The sequence below is a fragment of the Xyrauchen texanus genome, chromosome 21 (genome assembly GCF_025860055.1).
Source record: "Xyrauchen texanus isolate HMW12.3.18 chromosome 21, RBS_HiC_50CHRs, whole genome shotgun sequence".
NCBI lineage: Eukaryota > Metazoa > Chordata > Actinopteri > Cypriniformes > Catostomidae > Xyrauchen > Xyrauchen texanus.
In genome coordinates this window covers 15,360,716-15,379,592 of record NC_068296.1, presented here as the reverse complement: position 1 = coordinate 15,379,592, position 18,877 = coordinate 15,360,716, and the positions used below count along the sequence as shown (strand labels likewise).

At 37.2% G+C, this 18,877-nt stretch overlaps 2 protein-coding genes across 3 annotated transcripts; one reads left to right on the top strand and one right to left on the bottom strand.

Moving 5' to 3' along the window:
* Positions 1 to 560: 560 nt before the first annotated feature.
* On the bottom strand, positions 561 to 6,898 carry actmap (actin maturation protease). 2 transcript variants are annotated; one of them, XM_052152880.1, is made up of 7 exons: positions 6,658 to 6,898; positions 6,249 to 6,440; positions 6,085 to 6,153; positions 5,773 to 5,897; positions 4,880 to 5,009; positions 4,653 to 4,723; positions 561 to 4,572 (listed from the first exon to the last, which is right to left on the bottom strand). In XM_052152880.1, exons 2-7 carry the CDS (start codon positions 6,416 to 6,418, stop codon positions 4,241 to 4,243), a joined length of 897 nt encoding a protein of 298 aa, XP_052008840.1. In that variant the 5' UTR covers positions 6,419 to 6,440; positions 6,658 to 6,898; the 3' UTR covers positions 561 to 4,240. The 2 variants fall into 2 exon arrangements, with proteins under 2 accessions (XP_052008840.1, XP_052008841.1); XM_052152881.1 differs by lacking the exon at positions 6,658 to 6,898 and having other exon boundaries at positions 6,249 to 6,631.
* Positions 6,899 to 7,031: 133 nt separating this feature from the next.
* snrpa (small nuclear ribonucleoprotein polypeptide A) lies at positions 7,032 to 9,320 on the top strand. Its single transcript, XM_052152882.1, has 7 exons — positions 7,032 to 7,120; positions 7,524 to 7,600; positions 7,694 to 7,866; positions 7,983 to 8,153; positions 8,277 to 8,438; positions 8,512 to 8,600; positions 8,760 to 9,320. Exons 2-7 carry the CDS (start codon positions 7,528 to 7,530, stop codon positions 8,917 to 8,919), a joined length of 828 nt encoding a protein of 275 aa, XP_052008842.1. The 5' UTR covers positions 7,032 to 7,120; positions 7,524 to 7,527; the 3' UTR covers positions 8,920 to 9,320.
* The last annotated feature ends 9,557 nt before the right edge of the window (positions 9,321 to 18,877 follow it).

Here is an 18,877-nt window from a genome sequence, read left to right as displayed (position 1 = left end):
AGCTGGACTCAATTGAAGGTGTAGAACCATCTCAAGGATGATCAGAAGAAATGGACAGCACCTGAGTTAAATATATGAGTGTCACAGCAAAGGGTCTGAATACTTAGGACCATGTGATATTTCAGTTTTTCTTTTTTAATAAATGTGCAAAAATGTCAACAATTCTGTGTTTTTCTGTCAATATGGGGTGCTGTGTGTACAATAATGAGGAAAAAAAATGACCTTAATTGATTTTAGCAAATGGCTGCAATATAACAAAGAGTGAAAAATTTAAGGGGGTCTGAATACTTTCCGTACCCACTGTAGGTCAACAAAAGATGTTTAACATTTAAATGCTGTTAAACTCAATAAAACGGTAAATGAATCAAAACTGTTACAATAGTTACACAACCGTTTAATTATAAAAAAGTGAAACTTCTCAAAATGAGAAAAGGGAGAAAAGGCCAGTTTGATTTTTACATTTTCTTGAGAAATTAATTGCAAACCTACATCTACAAATTCTCTAAACTCTAAAATCGAACATCTTAAAAGTATAGGATTATGACTAAAATAATCATCATTTTGCACATTATGAACCCTTTGTCATTTCTTTTTTAAAAGGAATGCAAATGAGGCTTTGAGGAATAGAAGTACTTTCTCTTTAATGGCATGTGCTCTATAAAGCTGTGCAAAGGTCCAATATTACAGTACATCTAATTATAACAACTTGTGACTTTTGGAGTTTTTAATCAATAGGATTTTTTTACCTAATTTTAAGATATCTTAAAATAACACTTTAAACAACAGTACAAGCATTGAAATGACCCAGTGAAATAAAAATGTATGTTTAGCTGGTTTTAGTCCATATCTTCGATTTAAGGTAATCTATATTGTTGCACCAACACAAACAGGCACAAAATCACTTTCCCGGGCTTTCGGCTTCACTGTACCTCGTGGGTGGAATGACCTTCCCAACACCATCTGTGAAGCACACTCCCTGTCTTAAAAAAAAAGAAGGCTAAAGACAACTTTTTCATGAGCACTTGACCATAAACTTGTATAATATATACAGCTCTGGAAAAAATTAAGAGACCACTACAAAATTATCAGTTTCTCTGGATTTACTATTTGAGTAAAATTAAAATGTTTATTTTATTCTATGAAGTACTGACAACATTTCTCCCCCCCCCCAAAAAAAGATTGTAATTTAGAGCATTGTAACGAGGAGGAGGGTGTTGCTGAGCATGAGTGTGCATGGCCGGTGCTGAGTAATCAGCAGGAGAGAGAGTTAAAGGGGAGCTGGAGACACCGGTTTGAGAAAGAGACACACGCGGCTGCTGTGTGTGTGTGTGTGTGTGTGCGCTCGTTCACGTCATTAAAGTTATGTTGACTGTTCTTCCGGTTCCCGCCTCCTTGCCCATCCTTCACCCATTACAAGCATTTATTTACAGAAAATAACTACTGGTCACAATAAAAAAAAAAAGATTCAGTGTTTTCAGACCTCGAATAATGAAAAGAAAACAAGTTCATATGCATTTTTAAACCACACAATACGAATGTTTTAACTTAGGAAGATTTCAGAAATTAATATTTGGTGGAATAAACCTGATCTCAATCACAGCTTTCATGCATCTTGGCATGCTCTCTACCAGTCTTTGACATGCTGTTAATGTGACTTTATGCACTCCTGGCACATAAATTTAAACAGCTCAGCTTTGTTTGATGGCTTGCGGTCATCCATCTTCCTCTTGATCACATTCCAGAGGTTTTCAATGGGGTTCAGGTCTAGAGATTGGGCTGGCCATGACAGGGTTTTGATTAGGTGGTCCTTCATCCACACATTGATTGACCTGCTGTGTGGCATGGAGCATTGTCCTGCTGGAAAAAAACAATCCTCAGTTTTGCACAAGGAGTGGCATAAAATCACCCAACAGAAATGTGTAAGACGCATGAAAGCTGTGATTGAAAATCAGGGTTATTCCACCAAATATTGATTTCTGAACTCTTCCAAAGTTAAAACATTAGTATTGTGTGGTTTAAGAATGACTATGAACTTGTTTACTTTGCCTTATTCTGCATCTATTATACACACTGCATCTTTTTTTTATTTTGACAAGTAGTTCTTTTCTGCTAATAAATGCTCGAGTCTATATATAAATGAATATTTTTATTTGGAATTTGGGAGAAATGCTGTCCGTAAGTTACAGAATAAAACTAAAATGTTAATTTTACTCAAACAAATACCAACAATATAAATAGTAGATCCAGAGAAACTGATAATTTAGCAGTGGTCTCAATTTTTTCCAGTGCTGTATATGTATATATGTATATATCTGATGCAATCGAAACTTCGGAATGCAGCACTTTTCATACTACGTCTCCGTAAGATAAATCGCTTATGATGTATTATTCCTCTTTTGTAAGTCGCTTTGGATAAAAGTGTCTGCCAAATGAGTAAATTTAAATCTATATGCTAGTGTACTTCTAAACATTGACAAAATTTGTTTTTAGAAGATATGAGCATTTAAAATCTGCAGTCTCTCTCTTCCAGCTAAAATGACTCAAGAACATCCATGATGCCACATAGAGGTTGAGAAACCTTGACTAACCAAATGTTTTCTTTAACGAGAAAGTCTACAACTGTTCAGTGTGTTTGGCTGCGTTCTAACTGGCGCTGATCATGCCTTCATAGGGCACTTCAAAGGGAGCACAATTCATGCTGTACGGCCATTCTTAACAGAATGTCCAATAAGAATCTCTTAAAAAGTGAGTTCTGATTGACCGTTATCATCTTTCAGCCACCTGAAACTCTCGCAGTGCAGGGTAATTGTATGCAAAGGGAATAGTGCCTAGGGGTGATCATTTCTAAATTGGACGAATCAATGTGGGAGCTGGACACGAGGAAATTGTGTCCGTAAGATAAATCGCTTATGATGTATTATTCCTCTTTTGTAAGTCGCTTTGGATAAAAGTGTCTGCCAAATGAGTAAATTTAAATCTATATGCTAGTGTACTTCTAAACATTGACAAAATTTGTTTTTAGAAGATATGAGCATTTAAAATCTGCAGTCTCTCTCTTCCAGCTAAAATGACTCAAGAACATCCATGATGCCACATAGAGGTTGAGAAACCTTGACTAACCAAATGTTTTCTTTAACGAGAATACTCTGTCTACAACTGTTCAGTGTGTTTGGCTGCGTTCTAACTGGCGCTGATCATGCCTTCATAGGGCACTTCAAAGGGAGCACAATTCATGCTGTACGGCCATTCTTAACAGAATGTCCAATAAGAATCTCTTAAAAAGTGAGTTCTGATTGACCGTTATCATCTTTCAGCCACCTGAAACTCTCGCAGTGCAGGGTAATTGTATGCAAAGGGAATAGTGCCTAGGGGTGATCATTTCTAAATTGGACGAATCAATGTGGGAGCTGGACATGAGGAAATTTGCTGGAGTTTATTTATATTTGTTGTGCAGTCTGAGGTTTCTTGGGATGTACAGCTCAAGTAAGTGTTCTTTATTCTTTGTGCTTATAGTTTTGTGATTCAAACATGGATATACTATGTTATTTTTGTATGCAATTGTTTCTAATTCATCTGCACTGGACATGCACAACAGCTCCAGCCTCGTTGTAAGCAAAGACCACAATGTTCTGTGTGCATTTGTGTATTATGTTTTCAGTTAGATCATCATTCTGTTCTCAAGTCTTTAGAAAAATGGTCGGTATTGAGATTGCTTGTCAAGTTTACCTGGAAAGTTGCTCTGGCATGAGCAACAAGGTGGAAAAGGGTATATATATATATATGTGTGTGTGTGTGTGTGTGTGTGTGTGTGTGTGTGTGTGTGTGTGTGTGTATGAATTAAAGTCTATTGGCTATTTGTTTTTTTAAATGGGTCAAGTTGTTCGACATGTCCTACCAAACTGAACTGCACTCATCAAGGCACTTCACAGTGACAAAGTGCCACAGAGCATTGTTTTCATTGCTGTCAAAAATGTAATATATAACACTACTCTGAATAAGATCCATGAGCAAATAATATAATTATACTTTTCTGCATCTGTCTCCAAGATTTTAATAAAGTATCTTAATTCCTTGATATTACTAGCTTCCTATCCCATTCATTGTTAATTAGTCTGGCATCTTTAAAGATGAACTATATGGACACCTAGTGGATGAAGACTGAAACACAGGGCTTACTAAACCATTTTCAGCTCCAGAGAGATAATTTAGTCTGTAAATGTGTGTTTGGTGCTATTCTTAATCAGGCCATCAGTGTATTAGTGTGAAGCAACACCATTTGACCTGCAAGACCTTCCTGCACTCCACCAGGAGGAAGCACATAACACGTCCCATCACTGGCTCTTTGAGGGTCCATTTCCTTGAGCTGAGCATTGCTCTGTGCAATGGTCTCAAACTTCCACAATTGGTAACGTAGACTCTTTCCCTGTTTAGCCAGAACAAACATGTCTTCAATGCCATCAGTGGGCCAAGAAATGGAGGCCCCATTCTGAGAGAGATGCAGCCAGGGCAGTGTGACATCAGTGGGGAACCGCTTGCTGTCCACACACCCCTGCCTTACACCCAATAATATACCTGGATAAAATAGCAAAATACGTTTTAACTTTGTATGTTCACCAAATTGACGAGTTTGTTTGTTGGTTAATAAGACTCACCTGAGACAACTGCCCAATGGGCTTTGTGGCCATTGCGTAGACAGGGCTCATGATTAAAATCCTCATCATATCTGTGACAAAGCAGTCAAGGGAAAAACTACAATCTATACAGGAATTATTATACAGTAATAATTAATGATTCATATGTAATATGCATATGAAACATTTTTATGTGTAAAAATATGTGAGTGTGGATCTCAATCAAAAACGTAAGCAGTAAAAGATACGGTATGAGGATAGGCTGCCCACCAGTGAGATGTTTAAGGATGACAGCAGTGTTGTCTCCCATCATGCCCCCTGATAACCTCTGAACTCTGCACGCACACACTTCATCTGCCAGCTTGGTCATGTCACTGGCTAATTCAAAACAGAAAACAAGAAAATGTACGAAGAACGACAGCATTTAAATGTCTAAAAAAAAGCACTGACATGTTTTTTAAAACCTCCAACATTCTTAAAGGAATATTCCAGGTTCAATACAAGTTAAGCTCAATCGACAGCATTTTTGGCATAATGTTGATTACTAAAAAAATAACAAATTATTTCAACTCATCCCTCTAAAAATCTGGGTTCCAGTAAGGCACTAACAATAGAAGTGAATGGGCCCAATTCGTAAACATTAAAATACTCAGTATTTCAAAAGTATAGTCACAAGACGTAAACATTGTGTGTTAAAATTATTTCAGAGTGATAAAATCACTAAAAAATGTATAGCCAATTTTAATGCTTTGTTGCCATGATGATGTAATGTCAACAAACCCTAAAATGACTGAACTTTACAGCTCAAATCATACACAAGTTTTGACAGAAAAATTAATGTTAGTGATTTTATAAAAAATTATAAGCTTCACATTTCTGTGTTTAAACTCTCCAGAAATTGTCTCCATTCACGTCTATTGTAAGTGCCTCGCTGTAACTTCAATATACTACTTATATTGTATTGAGCCCGAAATATTCCTTTAAGACTATTGCAAAACAGTGTGTCCACTTTCTTCTAAACGTTAATGCAAAAGTATGCACTCATAAATACATTTAAACATAGGCCTAACTTCAATGTCTTTGATCAATTTTTTTGTCTGAAAATAACAGTAACCTTTAAAAGTAGTAGTTAACTAAGTACCAGAAAACATTTCTCCTTGTGCAGTGTAGCCCTTGTCTCTAGCAGCCTGGGTCACTGTCTCCATGGATACCATCTTTGGAGGTTGCAATAAATGCGTTGCCATCCATAAAGCCACAAGACCACACCTAAAGACACAAACAATAGCAATGAAATATCATTATCTAGCAGTGCAAAGACATGACGCCCACAAAAGTTTGAATCCGTAAAACAATAGCAGTGTAAAAAGAAAAAAGTGATATGATAAAATTGAACTCCAATAGTACTGATCTGCAAAATTGTTTCTGGCACTGGATTAGTCCATTGAAAACTCACTGTGGACCATCTTGAATGAGCGAGGGCACATACTTATTGAAGAGCAACCACTGTAGATCCTTCCTAAAACTTAATCGAGAAAAGGTGTGATGAAATTACTTAGTGTACAGAGTTTGAAACTAAAAGAAAAGGTTTGCTGCATGCCATTTTGATTTATACCTCACCTGCTTTCTCTCTGTCTAATAATAAGCTTTGCCTCTTCATGGTCCCCCTCTACAGGGGCTTTTCCCTCAGCAATAGCCTGGTAAAGCTTCTTCTTGCTGGACACCGTGCGTATCAATGAAGTGGGTGGAGGTGGGGGTGGAGGGGGTGTTGCATGGTTCTCCGTTGACATACCGCTCCAGTAGAATTTAAATCTGTGGAATAAGTGGCAAGAGTGAATGAAAAACTTTCCACCGGCACTAATGGGCAAAACTGTGACTGAACGAACATAAATCAACGTATAGAGTAATGCAAATGACAGAGTAATGACCAAGCCATATACATAATTTACAATGTGGTGTAAAATAAAGCGACGTCAAAACAATGTTACAATGAATACACATGCTAAAGTATTATTACAATTGCACGAACCAATACGGTAAAGTATGTGGTCACTACCAAGGGAATACCAAATAAGGACATAGAGCCACGGTAGTGAGAGTCCAAAAACAAAAAAAAATAATATATATATATATATATATACTAAATAACTTTAACGCATTATGCAGATATTTCTCTTTACAAAGAAAAAACAATATCGTCGTTCAATATGTCCTGGAAGCACCCGAACAAAATAAAGCGCAACACGATCAACGCACCAATGAGTTCACAGCAACACGAACCGCCCTCCTCCAAAGGATCCAATCAAAATCGATGCTTATAATCGGAAAGTACTTGGCTACCAATCGACGATTTTTCAGCAAGACGTTCTGTCCAATCGGACCCTTTTATATTAGGAAAGGCGAGTTTTCAGGCGGATGTTGCGCGCATTGTATCCCCCTCTATTTATTTGTAGCAAGTTTCCCACTGTATGGACTGGAGCTCGTTGAACAATGTGAGTAATTTTTATCAATTCGGTCAATGCATTTAAGGGTCGTATTTTATCTCAAAATATATGTTTGCTTTCGCTGCAAAAAAATAAATAAATAGTCCATTGAAATTATTTTGGAATGCCAATCAAGTTAACTCACTAGCTTCTTATTCAGCAACGAGGTAGATAAATAATGCACAATTTTAGAATTTAATTTAAGGACAAATTAATGTCCATCTTCTTGGTTCATGTCTTATACTTTGATTGGCTTCCATCTTTTGCCGTGTTCTCAGTATGAGGTTGGGGAAGATTAGTCGGTCATTCAGAAGGCATTTTATTGTGCTTCTCACTTCACCTCGTGGTTGGACCCCTGTTTGTTTCATAATCATTCCCAGGAGAATGTTTAATATGTGTTGTTCTATTACAGAATCATGGCTGGCCAGGAGATGCGTCTGAACCACACTATTTACATCAACAATTTGAATGAGAAGATCAAAAAAGATGGCATGGATGTTTCTTCAACTGCTTTCTATCTTTGTTTTACATTGATTTCACACGAACATTTTTATTGATGTGTCCTTTGTCCTCCTTTAATAGAACTGAAGAAGTCGCTTTATGCTATATTCTCCCAGTTTGGACAAATCCTGGACATCCTTGTTTCCCCTGCACTGAAAATGAAGGGTCAAGCCTTTGTGATCTTCAAGGAGATCAACAGCGCTTCCAACGCACTCCGCTCCATGCAGGGCTTTCCATTTTATGATAAACCCATGGTATGATCCATGATCGTTTTAATGTTACATAAGATGTCTGCTAATAAAGAAATCTGTGTTTAATTAAGTTATGCCATAATATGGCTTAAATTGCATATATACAATCTGTTTCACAGCATATTCAGTATTCAAAGCAGGACTCCGATATCATTGCAAAAATGAAGGGTACATTTATGGAGCGGGACCGTAAGAAAGAGAAGAAGAAGCCTAAAGGCCCTGATGCAGCTGCTGGGAAAAAGAGTTCTGCTGCCACACCTGCTATGGCTGGAGTACCTGCAGCTGTGCCTGTAAGTATATTAGTGGAAGTGGTGAATTCTCTGGTCATCTCTATAGAATTCAGTTTGTGACACTCAGCCTTTTTTAAAGCCTGCTATTGAGATATATCTATTGAATCTTTGTATGTCTTACAGGGAATGCCACCCATGAATCAAGCCCCTCGCATGATGCCAATGCCTGGTCAGCCTCCCTACATGCCCCCACCTGGTATGATGCCACCACCTGGCATGGGACCTGGTGGTATGCCACCAGGGCAGATGATGCCGGGTCAAATGCCAGGCCAGATGCCTCCACAGGTATGTACTGGAAATAGAGTAAAGCCTCTATATTTTGTTGACATTTATTAATTGTTAAAATTTGTATTTGTAGGTTTCAGAAAACCCTCCCAACCACATCCTGTTTCTTACCAATCTCCCAGAGGAGACCAACGAACTTATGCTGTCCATGCTTTTCAACCAGTGAGACATTGCATGCTTTTGTTTGTAAATCTTGCATTGTCCCAAAAGCTGTGGATGTTAAACCTTAATCAGAGTGGGGCTGTTAACATATTAGAGCACTGAATTCCAGATCATTTTAAATAGGTTGTCAATAATTAGTAATGATGTCTGTCTTCTCAGGTTCCCTGGATTCAAAGAAGTTCGTCTCGTCCCTGGTCGTCACGATATCGCCTTTGTGGAGTTTGATAATGAGGTGCAGGCGGGTGCAGCTAGAGATGCATTGCAAGGCTTTAAGATCACACAGAGCAATGCAATGAAAATCTCCTTTGCCAAGAAATAACAACTTTGTGCACACAATCACTCAGCTCCTATGACAGATGGCAGTTCCTCAGGCCTGCATTAAATTCATTTTTAATTGATGTATACCCCAAAAAAAAGTCCAGAAAAGGAAAGTACATTTTTCCTTTTATTTTACAGTAACTTGCCTAGCCGTGCCACAGTTATTTTAGTTTTATATTTGACAATACAAATTTAGGAATGGGGAAGATTAATTTTCATCTTTGCATTTTTCGTTGTCTTTCTCTTCTCTGAGAGGATCGGCTTTGGTGAATTTGTAAGTATGTCTGATTTTTTTTTTTGTACTCTGATTCTTGAAAAGCATTGCACCCAGAGTCTGTTTCCCAGACATTGTACCTGGAGCTTTTGTGTTTTTAATTAAATTACATTGTTTTCCATATTATATTTAGCATTTTGTCTTGTTCATTGCTCGTTTCACTTGAAACTCAATATTTTGGTGTTGGACACAACATACAAAACATTCGTGAATCCTCAGTTGAGAATAAGGCAATTTATAGCTGAAGTGTGTAACTTTTTCAACGTTAAAGTAATAAATACTTCAACTATATGTTAACCACTCAAAGGTTGAATTCCTCAAAAATGGTTAACACCTCGTCTCTTTGGTGCTAGTCCAAAAAGTTAAAATTGTCTCATCTGATCATGGAGGATTTCTATGCCCCATAATTTGGTATCTGAATCTAAAGAAATATAAAATATATTTCATTTTAATGTAAAAAATGTTCCAACAAATACTGGACTGCTGTCACTATGCTTCAGAACAAACAGATGATCTTTTAACATTTTCCATTGATAAACGGTAAAATTGGTAAAGGCTTTGGCCTTCTCTGGACCCCCTGTGCAGTTTTGTAAAACTATGTTTAGAATTTTTTTTCTTCCGTCAACTTTTAAATAAAAAAAGTGCAATCTGTAAATGTATATCATGATAAATTTCGATATCGAACAATATGAAAAAGATTATCGTGATAACCATTTTGGCTATATCGCCCAGCCCTAGCGCTTGGAGTTCAACGTTTTTGTCTCATTGAACCATAAAACTTTTGCTACATGGCATTTGAATCCTCCATGAACAGATTGGACTGAACTCTAAGCGCTATACAACCAAACACGGTACGCCACCCAAAACGTAACATATCTATTGTGAAGCATGGTGGTGAAGACATTATATTGTGGGGGTGTGTTTCTTCAGTTGGCACTGGGCAGCTGGTCAGTATTGAAGAAAATGTATGTTTCCATGTACATCAAAATTCTTGAGGAAAATCTGTGGCCCTCTGCTCGACAACTGAAGATAGGCAGGGGGTTCACCTTTCAATACAACAATGATCCTTCAAACAATGCCAAAAAAAAAAAAAAAACAGTGGTTTAAAGGAAAAGTTCACCTTAAAATTCTCTCTTTTACTCACCCTCATGCCATCCCAGATATGTATGACTGACTTTCATCTGCTGAACACACAGATTGTTTAAAATTAATATTTCAGCAAGTGAATGGGTACCAAAATGTTGAAGCTCCAAAAAAAACACAATGGCATCATTTGATTTGAACATTTCTGCAAGAATGAAAGGTCAAATATTCCCCAATCTACAGCCGTGGCCAAAAGTAATGGCAGTGACAAATGTTGTGTTTCGCCAGGTTTTCTGCTTCAGTTGTTGTGGTGTTGATTCACATTGTTTCTAGATTGTTGTGCAGAGTGATCTGATGTATTTTAAATAATTGGCCAAAAAAAATGAACTGCCACAAAATGAATGACCAGCTAACATAATTTCACTAATCATATCAGCAGCACCTGGGAAAGTGTGAACGAGTACTAGTCAGGTGAAATCACTCTATTGTTCTGATTGGATTATAGGAGCAGACTGATTGCTATAAAAGGAGGGAAGAAGTGCTTCCAATCATTGTGTTCTTGTTAGTGATGGTTACCTCTAAAGAAAAAACATGCAGCCATCATCACTTTGCATCAAAATGGCCTCACATGCAGGGAAATTGCTGCAAAGAGTTTTGCACCTGAAAGAACCATTTACCGGATCATCAAGAACTTCAAAGAGAGAGGTTCAACTTCAGTGAAGAATGCTTCAGGATGTCCTAGATTGTCCAGCAAGTGCCAGGACCGTCTCCTCCTGAGCAGTCTGCTACGGAATCGTGTCACCACCAGTGCAGAGCTTGCTCAATATTGGCAGCAGGTTGGTGTGAGTGCATCTGCACGCACAGTGAGTCGAAGACTTTTGGGTCTGGTGTCAAGAAGGGCAGCAAAGAAGCCACTTCTCTCTAAGAAAAACCATCAAGGACAGACAAAAATTCTGCAGGAAGTACAAGTATTGGACAGCAGAAGACAGGTGCAAAGACATTTTCTCTGCAGCCCCCTTCCGACTGTTTGGGACATCTGGAAAATCGATAGTCTGGAGAAGTAAAGGTGAACGATACCATGAGTCCTGTGTCCTGCCAACAGTGAAGCATCCTGAGACCATCCATGTGTGGGGTTGCTTTTCATCCAAGGGAGTGGCTTCTCTCACAATTCTGCCCAAAAACAATGCCATGAATAATGGTATCAAAACTTCCTGAAAGAGCAACTTCCAACGATCCAGGAGCAATTTGGTGATGATCCGTGCATGATGGAGCACCGTGTCACAAGGCAAGAGTGATAATGAAGTGACTGAGATCATTATATTGAAATTTTGGATCCGTGGCCAGGCAACTCCCCGGATATTAATCCCATTGAGAACCTGTGGTCAATCCTCAAAAGGTGAACGGACAAGCAGAAGCCCACAAATTGTGACCAACTCCGAGCACTAATAAGGCAAGAATGGATCATCATCAGTCAGGATTTGGCCCAGAAGCTGATATCCAGCATGCCAGAGCAAATTGTAGAGGTTATGAAGAACAATGTTCAACACTGTAAATATTTACTCTTTGAATGTATTGAATGTTTTTGCCAATAAAAGCCTCAAACTTGTGAAATGCTTATTGTTTTCGAGTATACCATAGAAACATGTTAAAAAATAATCAAGATATACTGAAGCAGCAAATTTTGCAAAACACAAAATTTGTCACTGCCAATTCTTTTGGTCACAGATGTAGGTGTGTAGCTAGTAGAAAAATCTCCAAAAAGACTGGTGGCCATTATTAAAGTAAAATGAAGCTCTACGAAGTATTCAATTATATTGCAGTTATAATTTCTCTTGAAACTTAATGGTTCACAAAGATGTCAGTTATTGGGCTGTGTTGTTCTTTAATGTGTGACCACATTCTTGATGTTCTCAGTAACCGTCTACATCCAAATTGGCTTATGGGCAGGGGGACATGGGGACAACCACTCTTCTGATATCAAACACTCAAAAAGCATTGCAGTGTGGCTGTGTAAAAATGTAAGTAGGTCATGCCTTCATGTTTTGAGAGTAACTGTATGTGACACTCAATGTAGGTGGTAAGATTCATGTTATTTGTTAATGTTACATTAGTTTGTTTACCTTGTCTCATTGAAACCGTTGATTTGAACGTATATTTCCAAAACCTCAAAATAACAAATGCGTATTGTTAATAAATGGGAACATTTCCCTATGTAGCTGATGAATGCAAGTGTAATGAATGCATGGTTTGTGGAAGGCCTCATCTCACTAGAAACTCAGTGCCATTTTTTGTGTGCTCATGCTCTTTCATTTCAAGTAGTGAATGATTTCCATTGAAGGAAAATGGGCCTCTCATGGTCTAGGAGTCTTTTCTCTGTATTGCATAAGGAGTCATTTGCTTTTGAATTAAGTTTGAGGAACTCTGGCATGTCGGCTGTATAATAAGGGCAGCATTCAGTTACAGTTCGCTGTGACCTACATGAGTAGATAAACTTTTTTTGTGTACACAAACGTGCATTAGTCTGAAGTTTTCCCAAGCCTCTGGACACTGTTGTTTTCAGAAAAACCTTAACTGTTGCTAATTTTGTGTGTGTGTCATGCAATTGCCATTATGCCTAGCAGTTTGTTGTCCAGCAACACTGCCCCTTTTCATTCACAGAAAACACTTATGTCAGCAATGTGTGGGACACATCTGCCCTCACACTGATCATATGACCAAAAAAAAGGTTGGATGATTGGTTGATTTGCGAAAATTATATATGTGGCCTACATTGTTTTATCGCTGCACCTTGTCATGATTCCAAACACACCCATAACGGAACCTCCAAAATGGGCTGTAATCGGTTAAAACCTAGGCCATACGGGTCATGTATATTATTATGATTCATTTATTTACTATAATTTGTACTTCGGTTATTATTACCACGGCAAATTATGAATAAAAGGACATGCTTGCAATTGTTCCTTTTTTTTCTGATGAATATTTTTGTATTGATTCATACAGATAACAAAGAAAAGGAAAACATATACACATAATCAACATTTAACCCCAACTTTTACCCCTCTCCAACCCCAACCTGACACTCAACAAACATCCCTGTGGTCCCTCCCCGAGAGCCCTCCAAAACACCAAATAGCTGCCCCAATTCATATCAAACAAATCCCAATTCCCCAGCCTTCGACATGAAACTTCATCAAAAGCCGCCACCCTCCCCATCTCCATGTACCACTCTTGTAATGAGGGCGCTCCAGCCGACTTCCATCCCCTAAAAACTATTTGTTTGCTGATTATAACAGTGGTTAGTAGCCAATTTTGTGTGTGCTTATCCCCTTTATTGATTACCACTCCACTGCCTAAAAAACTGATTCTGGGGCAAAATTAAATCTGAGTGCCCAATACGCAACACATAAAATTGAGCCTTCAACCCAAATTCTTGGATTTTAACACACCACCAAAAAACAAGGGTTGTGTCTCCATCTTCTGATTGGCATCGCTAGCAGGTGGGTGTCTTTAAGACCAAGCTTAAATCTAGAGGGGGTCCAATAGAATCTGTCAAATCTTGAATTGCATAAGGCGTACCCTTGCATCTCTAGATACAGTCTTTACGTTTTTTTAGAATCCTAACCCACATTCCCTCCTTTAATACAAAGCTTATATCTTTCTCCCATCATTTCTTGGTAGAAGTTAAAGCTCTGTCCCCCAGACTCTGACTTAGCAGGGAATAATAATTGACCCGATTGAAATGCAGATGTAATAATATTTTATCGCGGAAGGTAGAGTTTATTTTAATTGTTCCTTTTATGCGAGTACAGAGTATGGAGGCCCAAACCTGCATAAATAAATAAATGTAATAATAAAAAAATTAAAAAAGGAATAATTGTCTTGATAAAACAAATATAATTTGTTTTTAATTAGATGCATTCCTGAATTTATTATTGTATTAATTTATTCCTTTGTTAATTTCTATATTTATTTTTAACTTTATTTTTATTCTTTTTAACTTTTATTTATTCATTTATTTTGCATATTTGTTTTATTTATGTGTTAATAAATTTTTTATATTTATTCCCACATATATTTATTTCCATATTTATATATTCTCATATTTATTTATTTATACATGTATTTATTTTTACTTTTCTGTGTGCAACATGGAAATGAAGGAGGCGGTCCTTGCATAGCTCCAGCGCATCATTGGTTGAGAGCTCAATAGTACTTATCGGAAGCAGATGGACGTCCCACCTTAGCACACTCTTGACTCGCACATATTTTTAATATGCAAGGAAACGTTTTGCAGAGAGTTTAACAATCCAGTATGTGCTTCTACATTCATACAGGCATACAGCTCTCCTAAAACATCAATAAGCATCTCTACTCTAAATTAAATAGTCATTTGATGCATGTTATCGACTTCATTCGCAAGTGTCGCAACTCTAGAAGCGTCAGCTATATTTTTTTTTATTGCAGAACTTATATATAGGCCTACATACATACATAAACGATCAGGGAAATGAAGCATGGTTGTATCTTTTACAATGAACAATCATAACAACAGAAATCAATACTATGGATTTGCGGACATCAAATTATGAAGTTATATACACCGAAAAAAAAGAAAAGCATAAGGTTAAATCATATAATTTATGAAACTTGCTCATTTTGTGGATTTGTTGAAGAAACTGCTCCCCATTTATTTTGTGATTGTAGTATAACAAATAAATCTTGGATTGACTTAAGCTCTTATTTTAGCCCCACAAATAGCTATTGTTTACACAATATGGCTATGGCCTAACATCCCGTAAAAACAAGTCAAAAGAGTAAACAAGCACACACTTCAATCTACAATAAGCCAATGGTAAGCAGGACCCGCCCACATAATTATCATACAAGAGACAGAAATGTAAGAATAAATACAAAAATAAATACATGTGGGAATATTTAAATATTGAAATAAATACATGTGGGAATAAATAAATATAAAAATAAATTAATGCATAAATAAATAATAAAAAAAAAACAAATTAAAGAATAAAAAAAGTTTTAAAAAATAAAAATAACAAGAGAAAATAATAAATAAAAGAGAAAATAATAAAGGGAAAAATGTCATACAAAAATAAATTCAGGAATAACTTTCATTAAAAACTAATTATATTTGTTTTATCAAGACGTTTATTTTCTTCTTATTAAATGTATTTATTTATGTATTTATTTATTATTTTTGCATGTTTTGTCCTCCATAACGGAGTAGCTCTCTTTTCTGAAATTCATATAAGCAGCACTTCAAACTCTGGCCACCAGAGAGCGACAGTTATTCAAAGCTTAGGTTGGGTTAAGAAGAAACTCCCTCCAACAGCTCTAAATGAAAACGGACCCGTCTGAGGTATTTCAGTGCAATAACTCCCAACATTAGTTCTCAACGCTGGCTGATTTAGTCAGTGGGAATAAAATTCGTGCTGAGGTCAGCGTCACTATGCTAATCAAAGCCGGACTTGAAGAGCCCTCTGTTCTGGCCCTGGGTCACTCTGCTTTGAGAAGTAACTGGTTGTCAGGGACGTGCGCGTCAGCAACAATGTACATCTTGTCGGGACTTGGGGAGGAAACATGAGCGAGTCAATAAAAATAGGCTTATTAGATTTTTAGTTAAAGAAGTTGCTTTGTGTAGCAGTCCGTGCATCCATGCCAACACACGTGCCCACAAAAAGTGGAAACTAGTGGTTCACATGTTTTTTTTTTTTTTTTTTTTTTTACAATAATAGCCAATAAAGCAGGATTGCTTATGGCCAATATAATGTTGATATTTTAGGCTATTTTTATAGTATAGCCTGTATTGTATAGTGCAATTTAATGTTAGCAAATGAGTTGTACACAAAATTGCTGACATTAAATAATTTACAATAATAAATTGTAAAATAATGTATTAAATATTTTACACAATATGTAGTAAAAAAAAAAAATAGTCAACAGTATTTGAAAACAGAAAAAATGCAATATCCACTAACAACTTCTTGGCCAAGTATAGGCATGCCAATAATCTTATAATGCTTAAATATGGATGAGATACCAAAACAGTGCCGACCTGCTGAGGCACAGATTCTACAAGACCCCTGAAGGTGTCTTGTGGTATCTGGCACCAAGACATTAGCAGCAGATCCTTCAAGTCCTGTAAGTTGCAAGGTGGAGCTGCCATGGATTGGACTTGTTGGCCCAGCACATCCCACAGATGCTTAATCAGATTGAGATATGGGGAATTTGGAGGCCAGGGCAACACCTAGAACCAGGGACATGCACATTTTGGGGGGCAGGGGATCAAGTGGGTAAAAAGGGCACTTCTCATAATTATTTATTTAACTTAAATATTTATTTATTAAAAAACAACATTAAATTATATTAACACAACTCTGACTTCCTTACCAATTTATTTGAATTCCCTCACACTCATGCAGTTTTCTATGATACTAGTTTCAAGTATATATTTGACTATAATAAATAAATAAATGACTTAATAATAATAGGGACTAATAAATTAATGCACCAAGGAGAGGGACATAGTTTCACTAATAATTTGTTTATTTTGCACAAGGCAATAAATCGTTTTAATTCTTTTGGTGTTAGAATACATAACACTTTAATGGCAGAGTTTTTATAGTCAAAACAATTGGGGAAAAAAATCTACCTGTGCTGAAGAAGTAATCCTTAGAATTTAGAATATGTTACCTTGAGTAATGTAACAGGATATGTTACAAATGATATTTTACAGCATGTATTCTGTAATCTGAAGTGGAATACATTTAAAACGTAACCCTCCCAACCCTGCGCATTTACCTTTTGAAAGAGGCCACTACAATCAGGGAATACCATTGCAATTAAGGGGTCTACCTGGTCTGCATTGATGTTTAGGTAGGTGGCATGTGTCCAATTGACATCCACATGAATAGCCAAACACAGGGCCATTTTTTCCCTCCTCGAACCACTGTCGGTAGGTACTCATCACTGCTGACCCGGAGCACCCCACAAGCCTTGCCGTTTCAAAGATTCTCTGACCCAGTCATCTGGCCATAACAATTTGGCCCTTTCGCTCAGGCAGCTCAGGTCTCACTCATGCCCATTTCTCCTGCATTCAACACGTTGACTGTGAGAACTGATTGTTCACATCTAATCTACCCAGACCTTGACATGTGCCCCCCCCTACATAGGGCAAGCCGCGACCGCTGAGTGTTGAAGTGTCCAACATTCACACTGTTTTTCGGTTGAGGACGAGTATCATCCAGGTACTCGTAGTACACTTTTTTTATTGCATTTTCATTGTGAACGCAATACCCACACTATTTACACTACAACATGGGGTAGAATAGTGCAAAAAAAAATTTTTTTTCAATGTCAATGATTGAATTACTAAAAATTCATAAAATATGCTTTGTCGCCACCTACTGGTGTAATTATACAATCTTCCAACATGGTCACTAAACAAATCAATAAATGAAATCAAAATGAAAGCTGAATCAAAATTCCCAGCATTATTAAAAAATAAATAAAAAAACATAGAGACGCAGAGATTGTGAAGCGTCCCAGCACAAATTTTGGAATGCCCCTTGTCCAATCAGATTCGAGGGTCAGAACTAACAGTTGTATATAGCATTCTATCATTAGTAGAAATGTATAGAAATTGGGTCTATGAATTACTAAGGGTTTGTTTTTATTTTTAATGTGTATGAGTTTATTTCTTCAGCAGTAGAATTAAGAAGAGTGTAGTCAATGTGTGTGGTCTTATCTAATGACACACATATTACTGTATACAGAAAAATATAGCCAGTTCTCGCAAATGATCAACCAGCCGTATTCACTTTGGACATAAAACAGCCTCACAAACACTGTTTGGCAGCCGAAATCCTGAATTGCCCGGTTTGGGTTTATTGCTTTGTCTTCACGCAACGGCCTAATGATTAGGTCAGAGAATTCACGCTGCCTCCACTTTTATGATGCAGTGGTAACGTAACGCACATGAGTAATGCATGTAACAGGCCTCTGTCCCTGTCTTTGTCTGGCCTTTGACAGGTTCCTAATTGGTACTGCGGCACTTTGAACACACTCGGAGATTAAGTGAAGCTTGAGACCTATTATTCCTACCGTGGGAGGCCACATGAAAAGAAACCCTACCAAGAATGTCCATACCAGTGCAGTGCATTATGGGATAGTGTCTGTTGAATATATGCCAGCAGAAAATCGATTTAAAGTTTCTTCTACTTCCTTATTCAAACAGGCAGAAATGTATTTACTGTAGTAATTTTTACAAAGCAGAAGGCATGTAAGATTCTCTGGTCTTAAGCTAATGTGTGTTACTTGGCAGAATCCCAAGTTGTGTCCCAAATGATACACTAAGCACTTACAGAATACACTATGAACTCAGCCATGTAGTGTATACATTTTCAGTGTAACATTGTCCCAAATGGAACACTTAACTTTTTTTTTTAACTACACTGAAGCATTCACCGTTTAACAGCTGATGGAAGTGCAAAATGCATGTGATGTTTTGCAAATATTTTAGTCAAAATAATGAACATATTCACACAGTGTGGGTGATGGTAGAACATTCAACTCACATTTG

What these genes read in the sequence shown, in the direction of transcription:
- actmap (XM_052152880.1), bottom strand. Translation starts at nt 6,418, where the DNA reads ATGTCAACGGAGAACCATGCAACACCCCCTCCACCCCCACCTCCACCC. An exon ending in ACAAGGAGAAATGTTTTCTG is followed by an intron (nt 5,010 to 5,772) that starts GTACTTAGTTAA and finishes GTTTTGAATTAG; the next exon opens with CCAGTGACATGACCAAGCTG. An exon ending in CCATTGGGCAGTTGTCTCAG is followed by an intron (nt 4,573 to 4,652) that starts GTGAGTCTTATT and finishes TATTTTATCCAG; the next exon opens with GTATATTATTGGGTGTAAGG.
- snrpa (XM_052152882.1), top strand. Translation starts at nt 7,528, where the DNA reads ATGGCTGGCCAGGAGATGCGTCTGAACCACACTATTTACATCAACAAT. An exon ending in TGAGAAGATCAAAAAAGATG is followed by an intron (nt 7,601 to 7,693) that starts GCATGGATGTTT and finishes CTCCTTTAATAG; the next exon opens with AACTGAAGAAGTCGCTTTAT. An exon ending in CATTTTATGATAAACCCATG is followed by an intron (nt 7,867 to 7,982) that starts GTATGATCCATG and finishes TCTGTTTCACAG; the next exon opens with CATATTCAGTATTCAAAGCA.